Here is a 21,961-nt window from a genome sequence, read left to right as displayed (position 1 = left end):
TTAGTGTTAGGGTTTAGTGCTGAGGCTGGGGTTAGGGTTAGTGTTAGGGTTTAGTGCTGAGGCTGGGGTTAGTGCTGGGGTTTAGGGTTAGTGTTGAGGCTGGGGTTAGGGTTAGTGTTAGGGTTTAGTGCTGAGGCTGGGGTTAGGGTTAGTGCTGAGGCTGGGGTTAGGGTTAGTGTTAGGGTTTAGTGCTGAGGCTGGGGTTAGGGTTAGTGTTAGGGTTTAGTGCTGGGGCTAGGGTTGGGGTTAGTGCTGAGGCTGGGGTTAGGGTTAGTGCTGAGGCTGGGGTTGGGGTTAGGGTTAGTGCTGGGGTTAGGGTTAGTGCTGAGGCTGGGGTTAGGGTTTAGGGTTGAGGCTGGGGTTAGGGTTAGTGTTAGGGTTTAGTGCTGAGGCTGGGGTTAGGGTTTAGTGCTGAGGCTGGGGTTAGGGTTTAGGGTTGAGGCTGGGGTTAGGGTTAGTGTTAGGGTTTAGTGCTGAGGCTGGGGTTATGGTTTAGTGCTGAGGCTGGGGTTAGGGTTTAGTGCTGAGGCTGGGGTTAGGGTTAGTGTTAGGGTTTAGTGCTGAGGCTGGGGTTAGTGTTAGGGTTTAGTGCTGAGGCTGGGGTTAGGGTTAGTGTTAGGGTTTAGGGTTGAGGCTGGGGTTAGGGTTAGTGTTAGGGTTTAGTGCTGAGGCTGGGGTTAGGGTTTAGGGTTGAGGCTGGGGTTAGGGTTAGTGTTAGGGTTTAGTGCTGAGGCTGGGGTTAGGGTTAGTGTTAGGGTTTAGTGCTGAGGCTGGGTTTAGGGTTGAGGCTGGGGTTAGGGTTAGTGTTAGGGTTTAGTGCTGAGGCTGGGGTTAGGGTTTAGGGTTGAGGCTGGGGTTAGGGTTAGTGTTAGGGTTTAGTGCTGAGGCTGGGGTTAGGGTTTAGGGTTGAGGCTGGGGTTAGGGTTAGTGCTGAGGCTGGGGTTAGGGTTAGTGCTGAGGCTGGGGTTAGGGTTAGTGCTGAGGCTGGGGTTAGGGTTAGTGCTGAGGCTGGGGTTAGGGTTAGTGCTGAGGCTGGGGTTAGGGTTAGTGCTGAGGCTGGGGTTAGGGTTAGTGCTGAGGCTGGGGTTAGGGTTAGTGCTGAGGCTGGGGTTAGGGTTAGTGCTGAGGCTGGGGTTAGGGTTAGTGCTGAGGCTGGGGTTAGGGTTAGTGCTGAGGCTGGGGTTAGGGTTAGTGCTGAGGCTGGGGTTAGGGTTAGTGCTGAGGCTGGGGTTAGGGTTAGTGCTGAGGCTGGGGTTAGGGTTAGTGCTGAGGCTGGGGTTAGGGTTAGTGCTGAGGCTGGGGTTAGGGTTAGTGCTGGGGTTAGGGTTAGTGCTGGGGTTGGGGTTAGTGCTGAGGTTAGGGTTAGTGCTGAGGCTGGGGTTAGTGCTGGGGTTAGGGTTAGAGTTGAGGCTGGGGTTAGGGTTAGTGCTGGGGTTTAGGGCTAGTGTTGAGGCTGGGATTAGGGTTAGTGCTGGGGTTTAGGTTTAGCTTTGAGGCTGGGGTTAGGGTTAGTGCTGGGGTTAGGGTTAGTGCTGGGGTTAGGGTTAGAGTTGAGGCTGGGGTTAGGGTTAGTGCTGGGGTTTAGGGTTCGTTTTGAGGCTGGGGTTAGGGTTAGTGCTGGGGTTAGGGTTAGGGTTTAGTGCTGAGGCTGGGGTTAGGGTTAGTGTTAGGGTTTAGTGCTGAGGCTGGGGTTAGTGTTAGGGTTTAGTGCTGAGGCTGGGGTTAGGGTTAGTGTTAGGGTTTAGGGTTGAGGCTGGGGTTAGGGTTAGTGTTAGGGTTTAGTGCTGAGGCTGGGGTTAGGGTTTAGGGTTGAGGCTGGGGTTAGGGTTAGTGTTAGGGTTTAGTGCTGAGGCTGGGGTTAGGGTTAGTGTTAGGGTTTAGTGCTGAGGCTGGGTTTAGGGTTGAGGCTGGGGTTAGGGTTAGTGTTAGGGTTTAGTGCTGAGGCTGGGGTTAGGGTTTAGGGTTGAGGCTGGGGTTAGGGTTAGTGTTAGGGTTTAGTGCTGAGGCTGGGGTTAGGGTTTAGGGTTGAGGCTGGGGTTAGGGTTAGTGTTAGGGTTTAGTGCTGAGGCTGGGGTTAGGGTTAGTGTTAGGGTTTAGTGCTGAGGCTGGGGTTAGGGTTTAGGGTTGAGGCTGGGGTTAGGGTTAGTGTTAGGGTTTAGGGTTGAGGCTGGGGTTAGGGTTAGTGTTAGGGTTTAGTGCTGAGGCTGGGGTTAGTGTTAGGGTTTAGTGCTGAGGCTGGGGTTAGGGTTAGTGTTAGGGTTTAGTGCTGAGGCTGGGGTTAGGGTTTAGGGTTGAGGCTGGGGTTAGGGTTAGTGTTAGGGTTTAGGGTTGAGGCTGGGGTTAGTGTTAGGGTTTAGTGCTGAGGCTGGGGTTAGGGTTTAGGGTTGAGGCTGGGGTTAGGGTTAGGGTTGAGGCTGGGGTTAGTGTTAGGGTTTAGTGCTGAGGCTGGGGTTAGTGTTAGGGTTTAGTGCTGAGGCTGGGGTTAGTGTTAGGGTTTAGGGTTGAGGCTGGGGTTAGGGTTTAGTGCTGAGGCTGGGGTTAGTGTTAGGGTTTAGGGTTGAGGCTGGGGTTAGTGTTAGGGTTTAGGGTTGAGGCTGGGGTTAGTGTTAGGGTTTAGGGTTGAGGCTGGGGTTAGTGTTAGGGTTTAGTGCTGAGGCTGGGGTTAGCAGAGGCCTTTACTCCACTCCCATCCAGAGCTCTATGAAAGCTGGAATGTCAAACCTCTTACCACCCTGTATCCATTTACACTTCTACTTAGAGGACGACTGTCATCTTCAGTGGCTGGGGGCAGCATGCTTCTTCGCTAAAAGCTACAAGGGTGGGAGTGTGTGTGCGTGAATTTAACACAGTGATTTCTCAGTTATAACACATTGTCTCCCTCGAAGGACGACCTGTCAGCATGCGTCCATCAACACTCAACTGTGTGCGTGTATGTGTGTGTGTGTGTGTGTGTGTGTGTGTGTGTGTGTGTGTGTGCGCGCAGGTGGCTCTCTGGACGTATACAGGAGGATCCCAGAACATGTGTTGGGTAGGATCTCTGTGGCGGTGAGTGAACAGCCTTTCAGCTCTCAAACCAACTGACCACAGCTATTTAAAATGAGACTCTCATATTCTATAACTGACCACAACTATTTAAAATGAGACTCTCATATTCTATAACTGACCACAGCTATTTAAAATGACTCTCATATTCTATAACTGACCACAACTATTTAAAATGAGACTCTCATATTCTATAACTGACCACAGCTATTTAAAATGACTCTCATATTCTATAACTGACCACAGCTATTTAAAATGAGACTCTCATATTCTATAACTGACCACAGCTATTTAAAATGAGACTCTCATATTCTATAACTCTCCACAGCTATTTAAAATGAGACTCTCATATTCTATAACTGACCACAACTATTTAAAATGAGACTCTCATATTCTATAACTGACCACAGCTATTTAAAATGAGACTCTCATATTCTATAACTGACCACGACTATTTAAAATGAGACTCTCATATTCTATAACTGACCACAACTATTTAAAATGAGACTCTCATATTCTATAACTGACCACAACTATTTAAAATGAGACTCTCATATTCTATAACTGACCACAGCTATTTAAAATGAGACTCTCATATTCTATAACTGACCACAGCTATGTAAAATGACTCTCATATTCTATAACTGACCACAACTATTTAAAATGACTCATATTCTCTAACTGACCACAACTATTTAAAATGAGACTCTCATATTCTATAACTGACCACAGCTATTTAAAATGACTCTCATATTATATAACTGACCACAGCTATTTAAAATGACTCTCGTATTCTATAACTGACCACAACTATTTAAAATGACTCTCATATTCTATAACTGACCACAGCTATTTAAAATGAGACTCTCATATTCTGTAACTGACCACAGCTATTTAAAATGAGACTCTCATATTCTATAACTGACCACAGCTATTTAAAATGACTCTCATATTCTATAACTGACCACAGCTATTTAAAATGAGACTCTCATATTCTATAACTGACCACAGCTATCTAAAAACTCTCATATTCTATAACTGACCACAGCTATGTAAAATGACTCTCATATTCTATAACTGACCACAACTATTTAAAATGACTCATATTCTCTAACTGACCACAACTATTTAAAATGACTCATATTCTCTAACTGACCACAACTATTTAAAATGAGACTCTCATATTCTATAACTGACCACAACTATTTAAAATGAGACTCTCATATTCTATAACTGACCACAGCTATTTAAAATGACTCTCCTATTCTATAACTGACCACAGCTATTTAAAATGAGACTCTCATATTTTATAACTGACCACAGCTATTTAAAATGAGACTCTCATATTCTATAACTGACCACAACTATTTAAAATGAGACTCTCATATTCTCTAACTGACCACAACTATTTAAAATGACTCATATTCTCTAACTGACCACAACTATTTAAAATGAGACTCTCATATTCTCTAACTGACCACAACTATTTAAAATGAGACTCTCATATTCTATAACTGACCACAACTATTTAAAATGAGACTCTCATATTCTATAACTGACCACAGCTATTTAAAATGAGACTCTCATATTCTATAACTGACCACAACTATTTAAAATGACTCTCATATTCTATAACTGACCACAGCTATGTAAAATGACTCTCATATTCTATAACTGACCACAACTATTTAAAATGACTCATATTCTCTAACTGACCACAACTATTTAAAATGAGACTCTCATATTATATAACTGACCACAGCTATTTAAAATGACTCTCGTATTCTATAACTGACCACAACTATTTAAAATGACTCTCATATTCTATAACTGACCACAGCTATTTAAAATGAGACTCTCATATTCTATAACTGACCACAACTATTTAAAATGACTCTCATATTCTATAACTGACCACAGCTATTTAAAATGACTCTCATATTCTATAACTGACCACAGCTATTTAAAATGACTCTCATATTCTATAACTGACCACAGCTATGTAAAATGACTCTCATATTCTATAACTGACCACAGCTATGTAAAATGACTCTCATATTCTATAACTGACCACAACTATTTAAAAAGACTCATATTCTATAACTGACCACAACTATTTAAAATGACTCATATTCTCTAACTGACCACAACTATTTAAAATGAGACTCTCATATTCTATAACTGACCACAGCTATTTAAAATGACTCTCATATTATATAACTGACCACAGCTATTTAAAATGACTCTCGTATTCTATAACTGACCACAACTATTTAAAATGACTCTCATATTCTATAACTGACCACAGCTATTTAAAATGAGACTCTCATATTCTGTAACTGACCACAGCTATTTAAAATGAGACTCTCATATTCTATAACTGACCACAGCTATTTAAAATGACTCTCATATTCTATAACTGACCACAGCTATTTAAAATGAGACTCTCATATTCTATAACTGACCACAGCTATCTAAAAACTCTCATATTCTATAACTGACCACAGCTATGTAAAATGACTCTCATATTCTATAACTGACCACAACTATTTAAAATGACTCATATTCTCTAACTGACCACAACTATTTAAAATGAGACTCTCATATTCTATAACTGACCACAACTATTTAAAATGACTCATATTCTCTAACTGACCACAACTATTTAAAATGACTCATATTCTCTAACTGACCACAACTATTTAAAATGAGACTCTCATATTCTATAACTGACCACAACTATTTAAAATGAGACTCTCATATTCTATAACTGACCACAGCTATTTAAAATGACTCTCCTATTCTATAACTGACCACAGCTATTTAAAATGAGACTCTCATATTTTATAACTGACCACAGCTATTTAAAATGAGACTCTCATATTCTATAACTGACCACAACTATTTAAAATGAGACTCTCATATTCTCTAACTGACCACAACTATTTAAAATGACTCATATTCTCTAACTGACCACAACTATTTAAAATGAGACTCTCATATTCTCTAACTGACCACAACTATTTAAAATGAGACTCTCATATTCTATAACTGACCACAACTATTTAAAATGAGACTCTCATATTCTATAACTGACCACAGCTATTTAAAATGAGACTCTCATATTCTATAACTGACCACAACTATTTAAAATGACTCTCATATTCTATAACTGACCACAGCTATGTAAAATGACTCTCATATTCTATAACTGACCACAACTATTTAAAATGACTCATATTCTCTAACTGACCACAACTATTTAAAATGAGACTCTCATATTATATAACTGACCACAGCTATTTAAAATGACTCTCGTATTCTATAACTGACCACAGCTATTTAAAATGAGACTCTCATATTCTATAACTGACCACAACTATTTAAAATGACTCTCATATTCTATAACTGACCACAGCTATTTAAAATGACTCTCATATTCTATAACTGACCACAGCTATTTAAAATGACTCTCATATTCTATAACTGACCACAGCTATGTAAAATGACTCTCATATTCTATAACTGACCACAGCTATGTAAAATGACTCTCATATTCTATAACTGACCACAACTATTTAAAAAGACTCATATTCTATAACTGACCACAACTATTTAAAATGACTCATATTCTCTAACTGACCACAACTATTTAAAATGAGACTCTCATATTCTATAACTGACCACAGCTATTTAAAATGACTCTCGTATTCTATAACTGACCACAACTATTTAAAATGACTCTCATATTCTATAACTGACCACAGCTATTTAAAATGACTCTCATATTCTATAACTGACCACAGCTATTTAAAATGACTCTCATATTCTATAACTGACCACAGCTATGTAAAATGACTCTCATATTCTATAACTGACCACAACTATTTAAAATGAGACTCTCATATTCTATAACTGACCACAGCTATTTAAAATGACTCTCATATTCTATAACTGACCACAGCTATTTAAAATGAGACTCTCATATTCTATAACTGACCACAGCTATTTAAAATGAGACTCTCATATTCTATAACTCTCCACAGCTATTTAAAATGAGACTCTCATATTCTATAACTGACCACAACTATTTAAAATGAGACTCTCATATTCTATAACTGACCACAGCTATTTAAAATGAGACTCTCATATTCTATAACTGACCACGACTATTTAAAATGAGACTCTCATATTCTATAACTGACCACAACTATTTAAAACGAGACTCTCATATTCTATAACTGACCACAGCTATTTAAAATGACTCTCATATTCTATAACTGACCACAACTATTTAAAATGAGACTCTCATATTCTATAACTGACCACAGCTATTTAAAATGACTCTCATATTCTATAACTGACCACAACTATTTAAAATGAGACTCTCATATTCTATAACTGACCACAGCTATTTAAAATGACTCTCATATTCTATAACTGACCACAGCTATTTAAAATGAGACTCTCATATTCTATAACTGACCACAGCTATTTAAAATGAGACTCTCATATTCTATAACTCTCCACAGCTATTTAAAATGAGACTCTCATATTCTATAACTGACCACAACTATTTAAAATGAGACTCTCATATTCTATAACTGACCACAGCTATTTAAAATGAGACTCTCATATTCTATAACTGACCACAACTATTTAAAATGAGACTCTCATATTCTATAACTGACCACAGCTATTTAAAATGAGACTCTCATATTCTATAACTGACCACAGCTATGTAAAATGACTCTCATATTCTATAACTGACCACAACTATTTAAAATGAGACTCTCATATTCTATAACTGACCACAACTATTTAAAATGAGACTCTCATATTCTATAACTGACCACAGCTATTTAAAATGACTCTCATATTATATAACTGACCACAGCTATTTAAAATGACTCTCGTATTCTATAACTGACCACAACTATTTAAAATGACTCTCATATTCTATAACTGACCACAGCTATTTAAAATGAGACTCTCATATTCTGTAACTGACCACAGCTATTTAAAATGAGACTCTCATATTCTATAACTGACCACAGCTATTTAAAATGACTCTCATATTCTATAACTGACCACAGCTATTTAAAATGAGACTCTCATATTCTATAACTGACCACAGCTATCTAAAAACTCTCATATTCTATAACTGACCACAGCTATGTAAAATGACTCTCATATTCTATAACTGACCACAACTATTTAAAATGACTCATATTCTCTAACTGACCACAACTATTTAAAATGAGACTCTCATATTCTATAACTGACCACAACTATTTAAAATGACTCATATTCTCTAACTGACCACAACTATTTAAAATGACTCATATTCTCTAACTGACCACAACTATTTAAAATGAGACTCTCATATTCTATAACTGACCACAACTATTTAAAATGAGACTCTCATATTCTATAACTGACCACAGCTATTTAAAATGACTCTCCTATTCTATAACTGACCACAGCTATTTAAAATGAGACTCTCATATTTTATAACTGACCACAGCTATTTAAAATGAGACTCTCATATTCTATAACTGACCACAGCTATTTAAAATGAGACTCTCATATTCTATAACTGACCACAACTATTTAAAATGACTCTCATATTCTATAACTGACCACAGCTATGTAAAATGACTCTCATATTCTATAACTGACCACAACTATTTAAAATGACTCATATTCTCTAACTGACCACAACTATTTAAAATGAGACTCTCATATTATATAACTGACCACAGCTATTTAAAATGACTCTCGTATTCTATAACTGACCACAACTATTTAAAATGACTCTCATATTCTATAACTGACCACAGCTATTTAAAATGAGACTCTCATATTCTATAACTGACCACAACTATTTAAAATGACTCTCATATTCTATAACTGACCACAGCTATTTAAAATGACTCTCATATTCTATAACTGACCACAGCTATTTAAAATGACTCTCATATTCTATAACTGACCACAGCTATGTAAAATGACTCTCATATTCTATAACTGACCACAGCTATGTAAAATGACTCTCATATTCTATAACTGACCACAACTATTTAAAAAGACTCATATTCTATAACTGACCACAACTATTTAAAATGACTCATATTCTCTAACTGACCACAACTATTTAAAATTAGACTCTCATATTCTATAACTGACCACAGCTATTTAAAATGACTCTCATATTATATAACTGACCACAGCTATTTAAAATGACTCTCGTATTCTATAACTGACCACAACTATTTAAAATGACTCTCATATTCTATAACTGACCACAGCTATTTAAAATGAGACTCTCATATTCTGTAACTGACCACAGCTATTTAAAATGAGACTCTCATATTCTATAACTGACCACAGCTATTTAAAATGACTCTCATATTCTATAACTGACCACAGCTATTTAAAATGAGACTCTCATATTCTATAACTGACCACAGCTATCTAAAAACTCTCATATTCTATAACTGACCACAGCTATGTAAAATGACTCTCATATTCTATAACTGACCACAACTATTTAAAATGACTCATATTCTCTAACTGACCACAACTATTTAAAATGAGACTCTCATATTCTATAACTGACCACAACTATTTAAAATGACTCATATTCTCTAACTGACCACAACTATTTAAAATGACTCATATTCTCTAACTGACCACAACTATTTAAAATGAGACTCTCATATTCTATAACTGACCACAACTATTTAAAATGAGACTCTCATATTCTATAACTGACCACAGCTATTTAAAATGACTCTCCTATTCTATAACTGACCACAGCTATTTAAAATGAGACTCTCATATTTTATAACTGACCACAGCTATTTAAAATGAGACTCTCATATTCTATAACTGACCACAACTATTTAAAATGAGACTCTCATATTCTCTAACTGACCACAACTATTTAAAATGACTCATATTCTCTAACTGACCACAACTATTTAAAATGAGACTCTCATATTCTCTAACTGACCACAACTATTTAAAATGAGACTCTCATATTCTATAACTGACCACAACTATTTAAAATGAGACTCTCATATTCTATAACTGACCACAGCTATTTAAAATGAGACTCTCATATTCTATAACTGACCACAACTATTTAAAATGACTCTCATATTCTATAACTGACCACAGCTATGTAAAATGACTCTCATATTCTATAACTGACCACAACTATTTAAAATGACTCATATTCTCTAACTGACCACAACTATTTAAAATGAGACTCTCATATTATATAACTGACCACAGCTATTTAAAATGACTCTCGTATTCTATAACTGACCACAACTATTTAAAATGACTCTCATATTCTATAACTGACCACAGCTATTTAAAATGAGACTCTCATATTCTATAACTGACCACAACTATTTAAAATGACTCTCATATTCTATAACTGACCACAGCTATTTAAAATGACTCTCATATTCTATAACTGACCACAGCTATTTAAAATGACTCTCATATTCTATAACTGACCACAGCTATGTAAAATGACTCTCATATTCTATAACTGACCACAGCTATGTAAAATGACTCTCATATTCTATAACTGACCACAACTATTTAAAAAGACTCATATTCTATAACTGACCACAACTATTTAAAATGACTCATATTCTCTAACTGACCACAACTATTTAAAATGAGACTCTCATATTCTATAACTGACCACAGCTATTTAAAATGACTCTCGTATTCTATAACTGACCACAACTATTTAAAATGACTCTCATATTCTATAACTGACCACAGCTATTTAAAATGACTCTCATATTCTATAACTGACCACAGCTATTTAAAATGACTCTCATATTCTATAACTGACCACAGCTATGTAAAATGACTCTCATATTCTATAACTGACCACAGCTATGTAAAATGACTCTCATATTCTATAACTGACCACAGCTATTTAAAATGACTCTCATATTCTATAACTGACCACAGCTATTTAAAATGACTCTCATATTCTATAACTCACCACAGCTATTTAAAATGACTCTCATATTCTATAACTGACCACAGCTATTTAAAATGACTCTCGTATTCTATAACTGACCACAGCTATTTAAAATGACTCTCGTATTCTATAACTGACCACAGCTATTTAAAATGACTCTCATATTCTATAACTGACCACAGCTATTTAAAATGACTCTCATATTCTATAACTGACCACAACTATTTAAAATTAGACTCTCATATTCTATAACTGACCACAGCTATTTAAAATGACTCTCATATTCTATAACTGACCACAGCTATTTAAAATGAGACTCTCATATTCTATAACTGACCACAACTATTTAAAATTAGACTCTCATATTCTTTAACTGACCACAGCTATTTAAAATGAGACTATCATTCTGTAAAGCATCACCTAGGAAGACAATGGATCAGGTAGCTTTGTATGGGAGTTGCAGGTTTGACAAATTGGCTACAATTCATCATTCTATCCAATTCAGTAAATAATAACTCAATTAATAACTTTGAGACTTTTGCTGGTAAAGTTTACCCATTTTGGCAAGTGTGGCCAACAGGTGTGAATCTCCCAAGTAGCCTTCATCACTGAGAAAGGGATGAAATGGACAGACTCTCTCTCACACACACACATCACAGCACAGAGGAGCGTTTGATTCAGCCTAACGTGGGTGTTTCCACCTCTATTAGCCCCTCTCCCTCTGATTCAGCCTGTAATCAAACATTGACAGCTATTTAGTCAGCGTTAATTCTAATTCACAGCTCTCCTCCCTCTCTTCCCCCTCTCTCACTGTCAGAGCTGTTAATTATCGCTGGGAAAATCACCCGGGAGGGCGAGATGGATGATGCATACGCACAACAGTTGTTTTGGCACCAGAGCCACAGTCCAATCACATCTTTTTGATTCTGTCTGAATTGAGAAGTAGATTTGGCACGTTGTTTTGTGGTCAAATCTACTTTGTCAATAATAAACCAAAATATGTGAATCCTTAAAGTCTTTGCTGCTCGCTCTAGTCATTTAAAAGCAAAAGGTTTTTGATATCAAGAACGTAAAGATGCAAAGTAGCTATGCAACTCTGTGGCTCTGGACTTATAGGCATGTTGTGTACAGTCCATGATCAATGAGCAGATACATGGCCTTCACAAAGGATTCACACCCCTGGACTTATAGGCATGTTGTGTACAGTCCATGATCAATGAGCAGATACCTGGCCTTCACAAAGTATTCACACCCCTGGACTTATTCCACATGTTGTGTACAGTCCATGATCAATGAGCAGATACCTGGCCTTCACAAAGTATTCACACCCCTGGACTTATTCCACATGTTGTCGTGTTCCAGCCTGAATTTCAAAATGGATGAAATATAGTTTTTTTTTTACACTGGCCTACACACAATAACCCCATCATGTCAGTGGAATTATGATTTTAAGACATTTTTTACATATGAAAGCTGAAATGTCTTGAGTCAATAAGTATTCAACCCCTCTGTTATGACAAGCCTAAATGTGTTTAGAAGTCAAATGTTGCTTAACAAGTCACACTAAGTTGCATGGACTCATTCTGTGTGCAATAATAGTGTTTAACATTATTTTTTAAATGAATACCTCATCTCCGTACCCCACACATACAATTATCTGTAAAGTCCCTCAGTTGAGCAGTGAATTTAGGGTTCAACCACAGATTCAACCACAAAGACCAGGGAGATTTTCCAGTATTTTCCAGAAGGGAACCTATTGGTAGACATTGAATATCCCTTTGAGCTTGGTGAAGTTATTTATTTCCCTTTTAGATGGTGTATCAAAACACCCAGTCACTACACAAATACAGGCGTCCTTCCTAACTCAGAGGAAGGAAACCGTTCAGGGATTTCACCATGAGGCCCATGATGACTTTAAAACAGAGTTTAATGGCTGTGCTAGGAGAAAACTGAGGATGGGTCAACAACATTGTAGTTACTCCACAATAATAACCTAATTGACAGTGAAAAGAAGGAAGCCTGTACATAGTACAAAATATTCCAAAACATGCATCCTGTTTGCAACAAAGCAATAAAGTAATAGTGCCCAAATAATTCCCAAATCAATTCACTTTTTGTCCTCAATACAAAGTGTTATGTTTAGGGCAAATCCAATACAACACCTTACTGAGGACCACTCTTGTCAACAGGTGTATAGAGGTGAAGTCCGGTGCAGGAGAGTAGAGTGATGTAAACAGGTGCACTTTTATTTTAGTTCCCAAAACGAGAGCACTACATAAATCAAACACGCTCAAAACACGGAACATACAAAAATAAAGCTGGTAATAAAATAACATGAAACAATTACACACACAACATGATGGGAAACAGAGGGTTAAATACAAGTAGATTGATTGGGGAAATGAAAACCAGGTGTGTATGGAAACAAGACCAGACAAATGGATATATGAAAACCAGGTGTGTATGGAAACAAGACCAGACAAATGGATATATGAAAACCAGGTGTGTATGAAACAAGACAAGACAAATGGATATATGTAAACCAGGTGTGTATGGAAACAAGACAAGACAAATGGATATATGTAAACCAGGTGTGTATGGAAACCAGACAAGACAAATGGATATATGAAAACCAGGTGTGTATGGAAACAAGACAAGACAAATGGATATATGAAAACCAGGTGTGTATGGAAACAAGACAAGACAAATGGATATATGAAAACCAGGTGTGTATGGAAACAAGACAAGACAAATGGATATATGAAAACCAGGTGTGTATGGGAACAAGACAAGACAAATGGATATATGTAAACCAGGTGTGTATGAAACAAGACAAGACAAATGGATATATGTAAACCAGGTGTGTATGGAAACAAGACAAATGGATATATGAAAACCAGGTGTGTATTGAATCCAGACAAGACAAATGGACCTATGAAAACCAGGTGTGTATGGAAACAAGACAAATGGACATATGAAAACCAGGTGTATATGAAACAAGACAAGACAAATGGATATATGGAAACCAGGTGTGTATGGAAACCAGACAAGACAAATGGACATATGAAAACCAGGTGTATATGAAACAAGACCAGACAAATGGATATATGAAAACCAGGTGTGTATGAAAACCAGACAAGACAAATGGATATATGAAAACCAGGTGTGTATGGAAACAAGACAAATGGAGATATGAAAACCAGGTGTGTATGTAAACAAGACAAATGGAGATATGAAAACCATTGTGTGTATGGAAACAAGACAAATGGAGATATGAAAACCAGGTGTGTATGGAAACAAGACAAGACAAATGGAGATATGAAAAATGGAGCGGCGATGGCTAGAAAGCCGGTGACGTCGACCGCCGAACGAACATATTTTCAAGCATAGTGGTGGCTGCATCATGTAATGGGTATGCTTGTAATCCTTAATTAAGGATTGGGGAGTTTTTCAGGATAAAAAAAAATTATGGAATGCACAGGCAACATCCTAGAGTATAACTTGGTTCAATCTACTTTCCACCAGACACTGGGAGATTAATTCACCTTCCAGCAGGACAATAACCTACAACACAAGGCCAAATATACACTGGACTTGCTTACCAAAAAGACAGTGAATGTTCCTGAGCGGCCGAGTTACAGTTTTGACTTAAATCTACTTGAAAATCTGAAAATGGTTGTCTAACAATGATCAAAAACCAATTTGACAGAGTTTGAAGAATTTTGAAAATAAAAATGGGAAAGTGTTGTACAGTCCTTGTGTGGAAAGAGACTTGCACAGAAAGACTCACAGGCAAAAGTGCTACTACAAAGTATTGACTCTGTGGTGTGAATATTTAAGTAAATTAGATATTTCTGTATTTGATTTTCAATAAATTTGCTAAAGTTTCTAAAAACATTTTTTGTCTTTGCCATGGTGGGGTATTGTGTGTAGATGGCTGAGAGAGAAAAATATATTTAATGGATTTTGGATTCAGGCTGTAACAACAAAATGGGGAATAAGTCAAGGCCAGGGGGTGTGAATTATTACTGAAGGTCCTTTATACAGATGCTTTACCAAATGAGTTAGCCCATCTGTGTCTGAAAGCAGTGGTTTTGGGTATGGTTGAATTCTGAACTCCATATCTCCGATCTGTCTTCAGGTTGTGAAAGGCCTAACCTATCTATGGAGCCTGAAGATTCTTCACAGAGGTCAGTGGTGTGAAAGGTAGTAGATTCTACAGAGGTCAGTGGTGTGGGAGGCAGTAGATTCTACAGAGGTCAATGAGGTGGAAGGTAGTAGATTCTACAGAGGTCAGTGATGTGGAAGGTAGTAGATTCTACAGAGGTCAGGGATGTGGAAGGTAGTAGATTCTACAGAGGTCAGGGATGTGGAAGGTAGGAGATTCTACAGAGGTCAGTGAGATGAAAGGTAGGAGATTCTACAGAGGTCAGTGATGTGGATTCTACAGAGGTCAATGAGGTGAAAGGTAGTAGATTCTACATAGGTCAGTGATGTGGAAGGTAGTAGATTCTACAGAGGTCAGTGATGTGAAAGGTAGGAGATTCTACAGAGGTCAGTGATGTGGAAGGTAGTAGATTCTACAGAGGTCAGTGATGTGAAAGGTAGTAGATTCTACAGAGGTCAGTGATGTGGATTCTACAGAGGTCAATGAGGTGAAAGGTAGTAGATTCTACAGAGGTCAGTGAGGTGAAAGGTAGTAGATTCTACAGAGGTCAGTGATGTGGAAGGTAGTAGATTCTACAGAGGTCAGTGATGTGGAAGGTAGTAGATTCTACAGAGGTCAGTGAGGTGAAAGGTAGGAGATTCTACAGAGGTCAGTGATGTGGATTCTACAGAGGTCAATGAGGTGAAAGGTAGTAGATTCTACATAGGTCAGTGATGTGGAAGGTAGTAGATTCTACAGAGGTCAGTGATGTGAAAGGTAGGAGATTCTACAGAGGTCAGTGATGTGGAAGGTAGTAGATTCTACAGAGGTCAGTGATGTGAAAGGTAGTAGATTCTACAGAGGTCAGTGATGTGGATTCTACAGAGGTCAGTGAGGTGAAAGGTAGGAGATTCTACAGAGGTCCGTGATGTGAAAGGTAGGAGATTCTACAGAGGTCAGGGATGTGAAAGGTAGTAGATTCTACAGAGGTCAGTGATGTGGATTCTACAGAGGTCAGTGAGGTGAAAGGTAGCAGATTCTACAGAGGTCAGTGGTGTGGATTCTACAGAGGTCAGTGATGTGGAAGGTAGGAGATTCTACAGAGGTCAGGGATGTGGTAATGTAGTAGATTCTACAGAGGTCAGGGATGTGGAAGGTAGTAGATTCTACAGAGGTCAGGGATGTGGAAGGTAGGAGATTCTACAGAGGTCAGTGAGGTGAAAGGTAAGAGATTCTACAGAGGTCAGTGATGTGGAAGGTAGTAGATTCTACAGAGGTCAGTGAGGTGAAAGGTAGGAGATTCTACAGAGGTCAGTGATGTGGATTCTACAGAGGTCAATGAGGTGAAAGGTAGTAGATTCTACATAGGTCAGTGATGTGGAAGGTAGTAGATTCTACAGAGGTCAGTGATGTGAAAGGTAGGAGATTCTACAGAGGTCAGTGATGTGGAAGGTAGTAGATTCTACAGAGGTCAGTGATGTGAAAGGTAGTAGATTCTACAGAGGTCAGTGATGTGGATTCTACAGAGGTCAGTGAGGTGAAAGGTAGGAGATTCTACAGAGGTCCGTGATGTGGATTCTACAGAGGTCAGTGATGTGGATTCTACAGAGTTCAGTGAGGTGAAAGGTAGCAGATTCTACAGAGGTCAGTGGTGTGGATTCTACAGAGGTCAGTGATGTGGAAGGTAGTAGATTCTACAGAGGTCAGTGAGGTAGAGGGTAGTAGATTCTACAGAGGTCAGTGAGGTAGAGGGTAGTAGATTCTACAGAGGTCAGTGATGTGGATTCTACAGAGGTCAGTGAGGTGAAAGGTATACGTAGAATATCATGGAAGGACATAATCACTTCCAGTTGCTGCAAGATAATCACTTCCTGTTGCTGCAGGATAATCACTTCCTGTTGCTGCAGGATAATCACTTCCTGTTGCTGCAGGGTAATTTTCTTGCTGGGAGAAACTGGTCAAATGAAGATATAACATGAGTACAGTCTGATTGGAGGAGGTAGCAGCTGTTACTGTATGTACTTGTCTCTGTAGACGTCAAGCCTTCCAACATGCTGGTCAACACTAGAGGTCAAGTGAAGCTCTGTGACTTTGGAGTCAGCACGCAGGTACAGTCCCCCGTGTGTGTGTTTATACCTCTGTGTGTGTGTTTATACCACTGTGTGTGTGTCTCTCTGTGTGCTTGTGTTTGTGATCTGTTTCTCTCTCTGTGTGTATTGAGACACCAGTGTGTGTCTCGCTCTCTCTGTGTGTGTGTGTGTGTAGTCAACCTGTCAATCTGGACCTATTCATTGTGTCCTCACGACAGTGGAAGCACCTTGAGGGACAGCCTCTCACATTAACTTCCTCACTACCATTGTTCCACAGGCACTCCAAAACATGCACTTGTTATAATTACTACTCACACACACATACACACACACACACACACACACAACGCCAAAGCTTCATTGATATGCCTTTGATGGACGTGGCAAGAGCGTGGCTGGGCAGACAATAGCTGAGGTGTGTGTGTGTGTGTGTGTCATGTCATTACGTCACCCTGGGACAGCCCTTCCAACTCCCCCAAAGACCCCCGGGAATAACTCCCCCCTACTCTTTCTCACCCTGTCACCCCCACGCCCCAATTTTAATTAATTTTCATCCCTCTCTCCTTGGAGATGTGAGCAGCGTTGACCCCTGCACAGGCTTCTGAATACAAGCTTTACTTCAACACACACACACACTGCCCTGTAGGAAGGTCAGTGTCTCTGCCTTCCCTGAGCAGGACCTCCCCTCCAAACACAGGAGCCATCGGGGAACACAATCATTCACTCATTATCACAGCCCTGTCATCCATGGCATGTCCCTTTGTGCTCACACACACACTCCGACGTCCCCATGTCCTCATCCTGGTCCCCTGTGAGAGGGCTGGGAACAGACCACAGTAACACTGACGTTTCAATAGATTTGGGTATGTAAGTCACAGAGGGAAAGGAGATGGAGATGGGAGCTGTACTTAATGTAGGACAAACAGTCTCTGCTATGCCGACTCTTTTGTTTCTGTTTATAGCCATCACTATGGCCACCTTGTTTCAGTTATAGCCATCACTATGGCCATCATGTTTCAGTTAAAGCCATCACTATGGCCATCATGTTTCAGTTATAGCCATCACTATGGCCATCATGTTTCAGTTAAAGCCATCACTATGGCCATCATGTTTCAGTTATAGCCATCATGCTTCAGTTATATCCATCACTATGGCCATCTTGTTTCAGTTATAGCCATCACTATGACTATCATGTTTCAGTTATATCCATCACTATGGCCATCTTGTTTCAGTTATAGCCATCACTATGACCATCATGTTTCAGTTATATCCATCACTATGGCCATCATGTTTCAGTTATAGCCATCATGCTTCAGTTATATCCATCACTATGACCATCGTGTTTCAGTTATAGCCATCACTATGACCATCTTGTTTCAGTTATAGCCATCTTGTTTCAGTTATAGCCATCTTGTTTCAGTTATAGCCACCTTGTTTCAATTATAGCCATCACTATGGCCATCATGTTTCAGTTATAGCCATCATGCTTCAGTTATATCCATCACTATGGCCATCTTGCTTCAGTTATAGCCATCACTATGGTCATCTTGTTTCAGTTATAGCCATCACTATGGCCACCTTGTTTCATTTATAGCCATCTTGTTTCAGTTATATCCATCACTATGGCCATCTTGCTTCAGTTATAGCCATCACTATGGTCATCTTGTTTCAGTTATAGCCATCTTGTTTCAGTTATAGCCATCACTATGGCCATCATGTTTCAGTTATAGCCATCACTATGGTCATCTTGTTTCAGTTATAGCCATCACTATGGCCACATTGTTTCAGTTATAGCCACCTTGTTTCAGTTATAGCCACCTTGTTTCAGTTATAGCCACCTTGTTTCAGTTATAGCCACCTTGTTTCAGTTATAGCCACCTTGTTTCAGTTATAGCCACCTTGTTTCAGTTATAGCCACCTTGTTTCAGTTATAGCCACCTTGTTTCAGTTATAGCCACCTTGTTTCAGTTATAGCCACCTTGTTTCAGCTACAGCCACCTTGTTATACAGTAATATAATAGCATGTAATGTAATGATGCCATTTATATACAGTGTAATGTGAAGTGTACTTTTCCCATAAACAAATCAGTTCGCTGGTTTGCCATAATTTGGACAGAACTGAAGGACCTTTAACAGTATGGTACAGTCTGTCCTCATGTTAAACAGAACTGAAGGACCTTTAACAGTATGGTACAGTCTGTCCTCATGTTAAACAGAACTGAAGGACCTTTAACAGTATGGTACAGTCTGTCCTCATGTTAAACAGAACTGAAGGACCTTTAACAGTATGGTACAGTCTGTCCTCATGTTAAACAGAACTGAAGGACCTTTAACAGTATGGTACAGTCTGTCCTCATGTTAAACAGAACTGAAGGACCTTTAACAGTATGGTACAGTCTGTCCTCATGTTAAACAGAACTGAAGGACCTTTAACAGTATGGTACAGTCTGTCCTCATGTTAAACAGAACTGAAGGACCTTTAACAGTATGGTACAGTCTGTCCTCATGTTAAACAGAACTGAAGGACCTTTAACAGTATGGTACAGTCTGTTCTCAGGTGAAACAGTTGGACAGAACTGAAGGACCTTTAACAGTATGATACAGTCTGTTCTCAGGTGAAACAGTTGGACAGAACTGAAGGACCTTTAACAGTATGGTACAGTCTGTCCTCATGTTAAACAGAACTGAAGGACCTTTAACAGTATGGTACAGTCTGTTCTCAGGTGAAACAGTTGGACAGAACTGAAGGACCTTTAACAGTATGATACAGTCTGTTCTCAGGTGAAACAGTTGGACAGAACTGAAGGACCTTTAACAGTATGGTACAGTCTGTCCTCATGTTAAACAGAACTGAAGGACCTTTAACAGTATGATACAGTCTGTCCTCATGTTAAACAGAACTGAAGGACCTTTAAGAGTATGGTACAGTCTGTCCTCAGGTGAAACAGTTGGACAGATCGACTGGAAGACCAAAGTAAAAGCACAAGTATTTTGCTCAGCCAATTGTTACTGAGGGAAAGAAAGAAACCCATTCACCCATCTACAGTGTATCAATCTAACCTCTTTTGTTTGCAGTTGGTGAATTCCATCGCCAAGACGTATGTGGGAACTAACGCCTACATGGCAGTAAGTAGAGACCTAATAGGAATAGATGTTGGTGGTGGTTGGACATCTTGGTGAAAGAAGCTCTGTATGTTGTTTTGAGGGTCCAGCCTTGAAAATGTGGTAGGAGAAACATTGACAGGACACATCTGATCATGCAGTAACCACAAATGGCTCAGTTGAACACACTATAGCAAAACACAATCAAATTTCGTACATCTCAAGTCAACCACAGCTCATCTGACTCCGTTGTTTGTACCCTGCAGCCGGAGAGGATATCTGGGGAGCAGTATGGTATCCATTCAGACGTCTGGAGCGTGGGCATCTCCTTCATGGAGGTGAGTGCAGAGTGCAGGCGTTTGTGTGTGTGTGTGTGTCTGTGATTGCAGAGTGCAGGTGTTTGTGTGTGTGTCTGTGATTGCAGAGTGCAGGTGTGTGTGTGTCTGTGTGTCAAGGGGCTCCATTGTAGAATAGTGTTTTCATTTCAGTACTACATTTGGCCAGACCCTGTCGTCCCCATTGACACCTATTGATTCCCAATGTATTCCCGTCAGGGACTCCTATTTCCACAGCTCTGACAAACGCTTTACCCTCTCTGGCCTCTACACTGTTTGCCAATACTGTTGAATATTATCACCGTTGTAACCGTAACGGATGGGGCTGCGGAAAATACAAGTCTGTCTGAATTATCGACACAATCTCAGTTTGATCAAGATAGAGTTTCCTCGCCACAGGATCAAAGCCCTCTCCTCTTTGTGAATCGTTAGTGAGAGAGAGAGAACCATACAGGTAAGTGTGCATTAGTCTAAATGAAATGGCTTTTAAACTCTCCTCTTTATTTGGATTAATCTGCCGTCGCTAACAGTCGGTCCACGTTCAAGGCCAGCATGGGTTTTCTCGTGTATTGACATCGTCGTAATAACGTGATGACTCCGACATCATCAGAGATAAAAACCAAGATTAAAGACGCCAGGCGCAACGCAAAGTGAATTGCCAAATGTCAGGAGCGGGTTGGATATTTTCCGGGGGTAGTCATACATCACATGAATCTATCCCTCGATCGTTCCAACCTCTTTGCTTCTCTCTCTGTGCTGTTCTCGGCGGGGGGGGGTTGCAGGGGGTGTTATTAACTAATAGCCGATGTTCTTTGAGGAAGGGGGTTATTCGACGGGGGCGCACTGAGCCCCTCTCAAAGACTGGCCTCTCTAATCTGGAACACGCTTCAGCTAGTCTCCCTCCGTGAGGAGATTAGACCACCTATGAACTCCTATTTCCACGCATTTCCACCACAGTCCTAAAACAAATCCAGTCAACCCTGATCTTGTGTGGTTCAACCACATTTAAACTGATAGGGACTTCCTGATAGTTCATGTAGACCTGTTTATTAAACTTCCTCCCCTTTCTAATACTCTTCCAATAATCACTTATGTCTTTATATATATATATATTTCTTGCATTTTTGTTTATATATGTATGTGTAAATATATATATATATATACATAATATATATACATAATGTGTATATGTGTATATGTGTATATATATATAATGTATATAATGTAT

The 21,961-nt window shown here is 39.1% G+C and overlaps 1 protein-coding gene across 1 annotated transcript in view; it reads left to right on the top strand.

Annotated features, from left to right (window-relative positions):
* LOC109876265 (dual specificity mitogen-activated protein kinase kinase 5-like) overlaps nucleotides 1-21,961 on the top strand; it is a 77,649-nt gene that overhangs the window by 5,615 nt on the left and 50,073 nt on the right. The window contains exons 4-8 of the mRNA XM_031817523.1: nucleotides 2,984-3,045; nucleotides 15,201-15,249; nucleotides 17,241-17,314; nucleotides 20,372-20,422; nucleotides 20,665-20,736. Of these exons, the coding sequence (XP_031673383.1) occupies nucleotides 2,984-3,045; nucleotides 15,201-15,249; nucleotides 17,241-17,314; nucleotides 20,372-20,422; nucleotides 20,665-20,736 (308 nt within the window). The remainder of the gene's footprint in view (nucleotides 1-2,983; nucleotides 3,046-15,200; nucleotides 15,250-17,240; nucleotides 17,315-20,371; nucleotides 20,423-20,664; nucleotides 20,737-21,961) is intronic.

The sequence above is a fragment of the Oncorhynchus kisutch genome, unplaced genomic scaffold, assembly GCF_002021735.2.
Source record: "Oncorhynchus kisutch isolate 150728-3 unplaced genomic scaffold, Okis_V2 scaffold1052, whole genome shotgun sequence".
Lineage (NCBI taxonomy): Eukaryota > Metazoa > Chordata > Actinopteri > Salmoniformes > Salmonidae > Oncorhynchus > Oncorhynchus kisutch.
Note: the sequence above shows the minus strand (reverse complement) of the source record. Positions and strands in the feature narration are given on the sequence as shown.